The 10,272-nt window shown below is 47.6% G+C and overlaps 1 protein-coding gene across 1 annotated transcript; it reads left to right on the top strand.

The window, feature by feature from the left end:
- The first annotated feature begins 44 nt into the window (after nucleotides 1-44).
- Nucleotides 45-9,108, top strand: Znf394 (zinc finger protein 394). Its single transcript, XM_075972667.1, has 5 exons — nucleotides 45-576; nucleotides 1,809-1,946; nucleotides 2,081-2,510; nucleotides 5,178-5,301; nucleotides 7,889-9,108. Exons 2-5 carry the CDS (start codon nucleotides 1,858-1,860, stop codon nucleotides 8,911-8,913), a joined length of 1,668 nt encoding a protein of 555 aa, XP_075828782.1. The 5' UTR covers nucleotides 45-576; nucleotides 1,809-1,857; the 3' UTR covers nucleotides 8,914-9,108.
- The last annotated feature ends 1,164 nt before the right edge of the window (nucleotides 9,109-10,272 follow it).

Here is a 10,272-nt window from a genome sequence, read left to right as displayed (position 1 = left end):
AGGAACTTGCCAGCTCATAACCCTTTGAATTCTATCACTGCCTTGTGATAGAATTGTTCCAAACTTAACCAAAGAGATTCTTTACTGCCCTATAATGGCGCGATCCAGAGGCTCACAGGACTACATCTCCCAAGAAGCCGCGCGAGAGCAACACAGTCTTGCCAATAAGGCTGCCGCTCACCTCGGTCTCCAGGGTTTATTAAGATGATGCACCAAGTGGACTGGACGGCTCACTGACATTTATCTTATTGCCAAGCCTGATGACATGAGATCCATCCCTGGGTTCGAGATATCCAAATGTCATGGAAGTCAAAGTCGTCGTGTATGGCCCCTCACCCCGCGCAGGCATCAGGAAAATTAATTTTTTTTTAAATGTTAAAAGGCAACAGGAACCAGGTGGTGGTGGCTCACGCCTTTAATTCCGGGAGGCAGAGGCAGGCGGAACTCTGTGAGTTCGAGGCCAGCCTGGTCTACAAGGGCTAGTTCCAGGACAGGCTCCAAAGCTGCGGAGAAACCCTGTCTCGAAAAACAAAAACAAACAAACAAAAAAAGGGCAACAGGGGATCTATTCCGAAGGTAGGGGGTATTTCAATTGATCACACTTTGCTCTCTTCTCACTACTAAACTTGACCAGACTTTTAAAAAAGTAATAATAATAACAATAGATGCAGCAAAGTTAAGATTATGCCAGGAGCCTGGCAGCCTGCTGTCTGGGGAGAAACCACACTTTAGAAAAGGGGAGTTTTGTTAAATCCTGTTACCCTTAACCGTAAATGCCTATCTTTATTTAATAATCTATTCCTCTTGTGTTTTGATCGCTTTCCACCGACAGGCAGTATCAAAGTTCCTGTCGTCATTCCTAGGGTCATACTGAAACAGACTACCGTGGAATTGCAACCTCTGCAAATAGCTGAAGACCTAGAGAATAAAGACCCCAATGCTGTAGAACAGTGGGGCGGGCGTCTCTCAGGGAGGGTGAGATTCTGAAATCCCTGAGTTCCATCTCCAGCACCAAGGAGATGGGGAATAAAATAAAGAGTTATAAGGCGCTGGAGAGATGGTTCAGTGGTTTGGAACATTTTGCTGCTCTTGTCAAATGATCTGGATCCGATTCCCCAAACTCTCATGGCTAGCAACCTTCGGTAACTCTAATTCCTGGGTATCTGGTGCCCTCTTCTGGCCTCTGTTTGCAGTGCATACAATGTGTATTAGAGATGTTACTCCCACTCACGCCATCCCACCACACCCGCCACCCCCATAGTGAAATACTCTCACTATGTAGCTCTGGCTGTCCTGGAACTCACTATGTACGCTAGGCTGAACCTGAATCCACAGAGATCGCCTGCTTCTGTCTCCGGAGTTCTGGGATTACAGGCTTGTACCACCTCTGCCTGGTAGCAACTATTAAGTCTGCACCATGTTGTGGGTGCCGAGAATTGAGTCCAGATCTTCTATAAGAGCACCTAGTGCTCTTAACCTCTGAGACATCTCTCTAGCCCCCTTTTATTTGTTTCTGTTTTGAGACAGGATTTCTCTGTGTAGTTCCCGTTTTACTTTTTTATTTTTGTTTCTTTGGTTTTTGTTTTGTTCTGTTCTGCTTTTTTGATTTTGTTTTGGTTTGAGATGGGATTTCTCTGTGTAGCCCTGGCTGTCCTGGAGTGCTCTCTGTAGACCAGGCTGGCCTCGAATTCATAGATTCTCCTGCCTCTGCCTCCAAGTGCTACAGGCACGCGCTGCCACCACCTTCTGGCTCCGCCCCCCCGCCCGCCCGCCACTCCCCAACTTTTTTTTTTTTTTTTTTTTTTTAGACCGTGGCCTCTGGCAGCTCCAGCGCAAATAGGAAGGCGAACCACCGAGATGCATCTTAGTCCTCCAGGGTGCTTAGAGAGACCTTGGGAATACAAGTCCGTCCCCAGCACGGGGGATAATGACGCACTTCCGGCTGGGTTTGTTTTTCTCCCTTTCACCAGTTAAAGTGAGACCTAAAGGCCATGGTAGCGAGTGTGTTGTGTCGGTAGGGGCTATTTTGGGGCCTCGTTTGTGGAAGAGAGTGGCAGTACGCCACGTTTTGCCCTTCTAGAAACAAGTTCGAGCTGGACGGTCCAGAGACTCCAATGGATACGGGTGCCGGGGTCTCCGCGCCACCGCTCGGTGCCGAGCTTTGTACCGTGAAAGTGGAGGAGGACTCACCCGGAAGTCAGAAGCCCTCCGGACCCGGGGATTGTCAGAACCCCGAAACTTCTCGAAAACAGTTCAGGCAGTTGCGCTACCAGGAAGTGGCGGGCCCCGAAGAGGCGCTGAGCCGACTCTGGGAGCTCTGTCGGCGGTGGCTGAGGCCGGAGCTGCGCTCCAAGGAGCAGATCCTGGAGCTGCTGGTGCTGGAGCAGTTCCTCACCATCCTGCCGCAGGAGCTCCAGGCTTGCGTGCGGGACCTCTGCCCTGAGAGCGGGGAGGAGGCTGCGGTGTTGGTGCGGACTCTACAAAGAGCACTGGACCGGGCCTCCCCACAGGTGAGATGCGGGTGAGCTCTGGGTGACGCCAGAGAGATGGTTTCAGCGTTTAAGATCCTGTGGGCTCTTCCAGAGGATGAGTTCAGTTCCCAGCACCCACGTAGGGTGGCTCACCACCTCCTGCAACTCTAGTTTCAGGGGCTCTAAATGCCTTCTGGGCATTTTTAATCGCGTGTGTGAGTGACGTCTATAGGCTCATATATCAGAATATGTTAAGTCCGTGGGAAGACACCTTGGAAAAATAGAGTAATACTCCTGACACTACTGATTGTGAAAATTTTTCTTATTTTTTTTTTTTAAGTCACTGAGTAGCCCTAACTGACCTGAACTCATTGTATAGACCAGACTGGTCTTGAACTCACAGAGATCCACTTGACTCCACCTCCAAAGTTCAGGGATTAAAGGTGTGCACCGCGATGCCTAGCTCGTTGAAACTAAGCTTGCTCGTGCCTTTTGGGATACAATTCACAATCATGGTCAGTGTGAAAAGACTCTTTTTTTTTTTCAAGACAGGGTTTCTCTGTGGTTTTGGAGCCTGTCCTGGAACTAGCTCTTGTAGACCAGGCTGGGCTCGAACTCACAGAGATCCGCCTGCCTCTGCCTCCCGAGTGCTGGGATTAAAGGTGTGCGCCACCCGGCGTTTTTTTTTTTTTGGCGTTTTTGTTTACGTGACTGTGCGTGTGAATGTGTGCCACGTGTATGTGTGTGCCTAAGGAACACAGAAGAAGGCGTTAGGTCCCAGGAACCGGGGACACAGACTATTGTGAGCTGCCCCGTGTAGGTGCTGGCAGCTGGACGCAGGTCAGTCGCCCTGGGAGAACAGGAAGCACTTAACTTCTGAAAAACCCTGAAAATTTAACCCAATCCCTCAAAAGTTAATACTGAAACATTTTCCAGGTCCTTCCCCCCAAAATGTCATTTCATGATTTAGCCATTTCAGAGGCAATTTTTCCTCCTCCGCACTATAGACATTTGGGCTAATATTTCATTGTCGGTGACAAACACTCAAGCACTTTAGAGTTTTGGGATCTCGGATTAGGAAAATGCTGGATCACTAATTTCATCCCTGGCTGAACTGAGATATTCTGACATTGTGAACAGTTTTGCTCACAAGCATTTTAGATAGAGGGAACTCAGCCTATATAAGCATACATGTGTTAGCCTTGTACATGTATACATAGTGTGTTTAGTTTGTCGCTATGATAGATACCTAAAACAACGTAAGGAACACAAGATCCATCGGGATTTAATAGTCCATGGTCGGCGGAATTCATTGTTTCTGGGCTTGGGGTATGGCAGAGCACCATTACAGAAGAGTATGCTGGAACAGGTATGTTTGCTTCCTGGCAGCGAGGAAGCAGAGTAGGGATGCAGAAAAGGGTCAGGATTAAGGAGCTGGAGCTCCCAGGGACACGCCCCTGCATCCGCATCCTCCGCCTAAGATGTCTCTTCTCTCCCCACCTGAAAATTGAGACATATTCTCATGTAGCCCAGGCTGGCCTGAACAACTCCCTATGTAGAGAAAAGATGATCCTAACATTTCTGATCCCCCTGCCTCCACCTATGGAGTTCTGGGATTACAAGTGTTTGCGGCCACAGCTGGCTTCTGTGATGTTGGGGTTGGACTCAGCTCTGTGCATGCCAGCCCAGTGCTCTTGAACTGAGCCACATCCCAGCCCCAGTGTCCATTTTGTAAGTCACAGTGATAGAACTAAAATATTTTGCTTGTGTCTTCCCCAAATTGTCATAGATGATCCACAGAAAATCTTTTCGTGATTATAGGAGGTTGTGACCCTCTAGTGAGAATGGTGACTCTTCTCACTGCTGTGACAGGATCAGCTTGAGGGGAGGGCTTATTTGGGTCAAGATTTAAGAATATCGCCGGGCGATGGTAGTGCACGCCTTTAATCCCAGCACTCGGGAGGCAGAGGCAGGCGGATCTCTGTGAGTTCGAGACCAGCCTGGTCTACAGAGCTAGTTCCAGTACAGGCTCCAAAGCCACAGAGAAACCCTGTCTCGAAAAACCAAAAAAAAAAAAAAAAAAAAAAAAGATTTAAGAATATCACAGTCTGAAGTCAGGAAGGTGTAGCAGAGGGTGTAGCTGGTAACCAGGCTTCACAGTTAGCAGGCAGAAGGAGGTGAGTGCTGATTTCCCTCGCCATCTTTCCCTTCATTCAGTCCAGTGCATCAGCTTATCGAGGGTTGGCCTTCCCCCCACAGTCAAATCTGTCTGGAAATGTTGCACAGGTAAGTCCAGAAGCTTAGTTTTGGGTGATTCTAAGTCCAGTCAGACTGACAATGAAGGTGATCAGTAGCAGGTCCCTTTGGTACTCCGCATCTGTGGCTGTTCCTTGACTCTCACACTAGCTCCTTACTTCCTAAAGACTGGCTTTCCCGGGGCTGGAGAGATGGCTCAGTGGTTAAGAGCATTGCCTGCTCTTCCAAAGGTCTTGAGTTCAATTCCCAGCAACCACATGGTGGCTCACAACCATCTGTAATGAGGTCTGGTACCCTCTTCTGGCCTGCAGGCATACATGCAGACAGAATAATGTATATATAATAAATAAATAAATATTAAAAAAAAAAAAGACTGGCTTTCCCTTAGAGTAATGAAGTGTTTGCAGTGACAGCAAGTGCTGAACGGAGATCTTGTGCTGTTTGTTCTAGGGCCTTGTGACTTACAAGGATATGGCCGACTCTCTGACCTGGGAAGAGTGGGAGCAGCTGGCCGCAGCTCGGAAGAGTTTCTGCAGAGAGAGCACGAAGGATCGTGACGGCACAGTTCTGCCTGGTACGTGCTGCTCTCTGACGAGTTGTACTCTGTGGCTTGTAGGGTGGCTGCTCCAGTTTCCTACCAGTTGCTGAGAGAAAACATTCTGACCAGAAGCATCTTAGTGGGAGAAAGGGCTTATTTGACTCTCAAGACCAGGTCGCAGTTCATCATTGAGACAAGTCAAGGCAGGAATCTGAAAGCAGACCCCCTTGCTAGTTCCCACAGCCTTGCCTCTGACTGAGGAACTCATTTCACAGCCAGTGCAGAATAGCAAGAATGGGGAAGGATGCTGTTTGCACCTGGCTTAGCTTCAGCTAGCATTTTTTGTTTGATTTTGGGTTTTTTGTTGTTGTTGTTTTTGATTTTGATTTTTTTTTTTTTTTGAGATGGGGGTTTGTCTGTAGCATTGGAGCCTGTCCTGGAATTCATAGAGATCCACCTATCTCTGCCTCCCAAGTACTGAGATTAAAGGTGTGCGCCATCACTGCCCACCTGCCTGCCCGCCCGCCCGCCCGCCCTCCCTCCCTCCCTCCCTCCCTCCCTCCTTCCCTCCCTCCCTCCCTCCCTCCTTCCTGCCTTCTCTCTCTTTCCCTTCCTTCCTTCCTTCCTTCCTTCCTTCCTTCCTTCCTTCCTTCCTTCTTTTTTTGCAGCAGTTAAGTTTTCTTTTAAATCTTTTATTTATGTGTTGTGTGTGTAGATCAGAAAACAACTTGTAGGAGTTTTTTCCTTCCACCATGTGTATACTGAGGATCATCAAACCAGCTGTCAGGTGCTTCTACCCACTGAGTTGTCTCATCATCCCCATCACGTAGCTTTTTTACATAGTTCAAAACCATCTTGCTTAGGAATGGTACCTCCCACAGTGGGTTGGCCCTCCTACATCATTAAGAATCAAAGTAGTTCCCCACAGAGAGCCCACAGGCCAATCTGATTTGCCTGGCTCCTCAGTTGAGGCTTTTCTTTCATAGGCTGTTGTCAGGATTAATAGCTGAGTTTTCTATGATCTGTGAGCTAGTTTGCCATTCACAAACATGGGTTAAGAGCCTTAGGATTTCTTTTGTGACCTACACAAGGTTTGTCTGTATTTTATTTTGTGTGCATGTGTTTGTTTTTAATATTTTGTTGTTGGGTTTTTGAGACAGGGTCTCACTATGTAACTCTGGTTGGCTTGGAACTCACTACGTAGACCAGACTAGTTGAACTCACAGAGATCTTCCTGCTTTGCCTTCCAAGTGCCAGAATTATGAATGTGTGCCACTCCACCTGGCCTCTAATAATTTTGTACTTGTTCTTTGATAATTTCATACATACATCTAATGTACTTTGATCAGAATCGACTTCCATTCCTGTCTTACCCTTTCCCACTTGCTCTGAAACCCTTCTTCCCAGAATGCCCCATTCCTATCCTTCTACTCTCTCTGGAACCCTTGTTTTTCCCAGCATGCTCTTTACATTCCTCTCCTCTTCCCACTCTCTTTGGAAACCTTCCCAAAGCGCCCCCTCCTACATTCAAGTTTGTGGTGTTTATTTTAATTTGGGTTTTCATGTGCATGAGTGTGGGTTTATTTATTAGAGCATGGTCAACTTAACAATGGCTACATTCATGCTGGGTGGTGGTGGCGCACGCCTTTAATCCCAGCACTCGGGAGGCAGAAGCAGGTGGATCTCTGTGAGTTTGAGGCCGGGCTGGTCTACAAGAGCTAGTTCCAGGACAGGCTCCAAAGCTACACAGAGAAACCCTGTCTCGAAAAGCCACACAAAAAAACAAAAACAAAAACAAAACCCAAAACCAACCAAACAAACAAAAAAACAGTGGCTACATTCTTGAAGAAAAATCACTCTGGCTTCCTCCGGCAGTGATTAGTTACCAGTAGCTCCTCAGCTACAGGTGGGATCTGATGTACCCTCCCCATTTTTATGGGTTTGTAAGAGCAAACATGTGTATAGTATGGGTGTATGTGTAGAGGCCAGAAGACAGGTTTTTTTTTTTTTTGTTGTTGTTGTTTTTTTTTTTTTTTGACAGATTTTCTCTGTAGCTTTTGGAGCTTGTCCTGGAAACTAGCTCTTGTAGACCAGGCTGGCCTCGAACTCACAGAGATCCGCCTGCCTCTGTCTCCCGAGTGCTGGGATTAAAGGCCTACGCCACTACTACCCGGCCAGAGGACAATTTTTATAGACCTTCCACCAATCCTAGATTGCCTTCCCACTGAGACCTTGCCTTCAAGACCTCGGAATTACCACCGATGTTCATTGTAGCTCACCATGGAGAGCCTTTCTTGCGTTAATCCTTCCCACATTCATGGAATAAAGGCAATACAGCCTGCCCTGACATTGTTTTGCAGTTCTACCTCTCTTAGTATACAGTCTGTAGCAATGCAGTGGGACCAGGGAAGAATGGCTTGGTATCTGTAGGCGCAAGTACAAAAGGAAGGCAGGGTATTTGCCTGTACAGCCAAAGTGGATGCCCCTGATGGGCTCATTCAGTTTCACCCAGGAGGTGGGGAGGACCACTTAGAAGTGGGTTAGAGGTGCTTCCTTTACCAGCATTTCTATTTCCCTGTGACACAGGCGAGAGATAACAGCAGCTTATGTTTTCATGTTTTAGGCTTGGAAACCAGAGCTTCAAGCACAGACTGGATTCCAAAGCAAGAAACTTTAAAGGAAGCAGAATCACAGGCATGGGTGCAAGAAGTGTCCGAGGGAAAGGTCCCACTATTTACCAAGTGTGCTGATGCCGTTGAGGACTGGGAAGAAAAGCTGCCGAAAGACACTGTATTGTTGCATCTCCAGCGTTCTCCTGAAGAGCAAGGACGCACTGCCATCCCTCCTCTCGTCGGTGTGTCCAAGGAAGGGGTTTCTGAGAGTCACGAATTTGGGAACAGTGCCAGCCTTGGCCTTGGTCAGCACATCCAGACAGCAAAGAGTCTCAGTGCCACTGGTGCACACGGGAGTGACCACAAACAAGGCTTCCGTGTGAAATGCTGTACAGTGAAACCTCACAACTCTGTTGACAGTAGTTTGGGGCTCCGTGAGGACAAACCCTACACATGTGATAGCTGTGAGAAGAGGTTCAGACAGTGCTCAGATCTTCTCAAACACCAGCGGACCCACACAGGTGAGAAGCCCTATCAGTGCCAAACATGTGGGAAAAGCTTCAGCCAGAGTGCTGCCCTTGTGAAACACCAGCGGACACACACAGGTGAGAAGCCGTATGCCTGCCCAGAGTGCGGGGAATGCTTCAGGCAGAGCTCGCACCTCACTCGGCATCAGAGGACCCATGCCAGCGAGAAGTACTGTAAATGTGAGGAGTGTGGGGAGGTCTTTCATATCTCTAGCCTTTGTAGACATCAGAGACTCCATAAAGGGGAGAGACCATACAAGTGTGAGGACTGCCAGAAGAGCTTCAAACAGCGCTCAGACCTCTTTAAGCATCAGAGAATCCACACGGGAGAGAAGCCCTATGTGTGTTTTGTCTGTGGGAAAAGCTTCACTCAGAGTGCAACCCTCATTAAACACCAGAGAACTCACACGGGAGAAAAACCTTATAAATGTCTTCAGTGTGGTGAAAGATTTAGACAGAGTACACACCTTGTCCGACACCAGAGAATCCACCAAACCATAGTCTCCTAGCTTTCATGTGTCTCTGTGTGACTTGTGGGTGTTTTTGCTGTTGCTGCTATTTTTGAGAAAAGGTCTCACTGTGCAGCCCTGGCTGACCTGGAAGAAGCTATATAAAGCAGGCTGGCCTCAAATGTGGAGACCAACCTGCCTCCGCCTCCATCTCCTGAGTGCTGAGATTAAAGGTGTGCACCACCATGCCCAGCATGACTTGTATTTTGATTCTTCAGTTGTTTCTTTGTCCGAAAACTACATTCTTTGTCATTTGGAACATTTTAGTCATTCATAGATTTCCTTAGGCCTCTCACACAAGAGACATTGGGTCTGATTTGAAAAATTTTGTCTGTTTTTTGAGATAGGATTTCATTGTGTAGCTCTGGCTGTCCTGGAACACACTATGAGGACCTGGCTGGCCTAGAACTCAAAGATTCTCCTCCCTCTATTTTCCAAGTGCTGGGATTAAAGACATGTACTACCAAGCTTGGCTTGAACCTTAATACATGCTTTTTTAAAATAGTTTTTTATTATTATGTATACAATAGTCTGTCTGCATGTATGCCTGCAGGCCAGAAGAGGGCGCCAGACCTCATTACAGATGGTTGTGAGCCATCATGTGGTTGCTGGAAATTGAACTCAGGATCTTTGGAAGAGCAGGCAGTGCTCTTAACCACTGAGACATCGCTCCAGTCCCCCTTAATACATGCTTTTACAGACAAAAAATAAGCAGAGAAACATCATAAACTGGGCGGTGGTGGCACAAGCTTTTAATCCCAGCACTCAGGAGGCAGAGGCAGGTGGATATCTGAGTTTGAGGCCAGCCTGGTTTACAAAAAAGAGAACCTGCTACCCTACTCTAAATACAGGCAGACTCAAAAGTTTGGTGGTACACACCTATAATGCCAGCACTTGGGAAAGTTGACACAAGAGGTGTTAGGTTGGTGCCGATCTTTGGCCCAAGATGGAGTCACTTAAGACACCAAGATGGATGACTGTTGTGGGATTCAGCCTCTTCGGTAACTGAACAGTCTATAGTTTTCAGAAGTCTGCTGACTCCTTGTCTCAGTAGAAACAGCCTCGTGCTACCCTAACAACCCCCCAGTAAGTCTTGCTTAGTGCAGTACGTTTTGCCTGGAACAGTTCTTTTTTCCCTAATGGTTTCCCCACCAAACTCCAAAAGGCAGTCCAAATATCCAGAAATGAACTCAACCTGGACAATAGAATTTCTGGCAGTTAGATAAAGCAGCATTCCTAAGGACCCCGTGAAGCCCATTTCCCTCTGCTAAAAGGAGTCACTTCCCTTATCTCTGGCAAAAGAGAAGTCTGATCACCTATGATGTCTATCAACATGCCAAAGTGCGTGCTGGCCTCCAG

The sequence above is a fragment of the Microtus pennsylvanicus genome, chromosome 1 (genome assembly GCF_037038515.1).
Source record: "Microtus pennsylvanicus isolate mMicPen1 chromosome 1, mMicPen1.hap1, whole genome shotgun sequence".
Taxonomy (NCBI): Eukaryota; Metazoa; Chordata; class Mammalia; order Rodentia; family Cricetidae; genus Microtus; species Microtus pennsylvanicus.
This window is presented reverse-complemented; position numbering and strand designations above follow the sequence as displayed.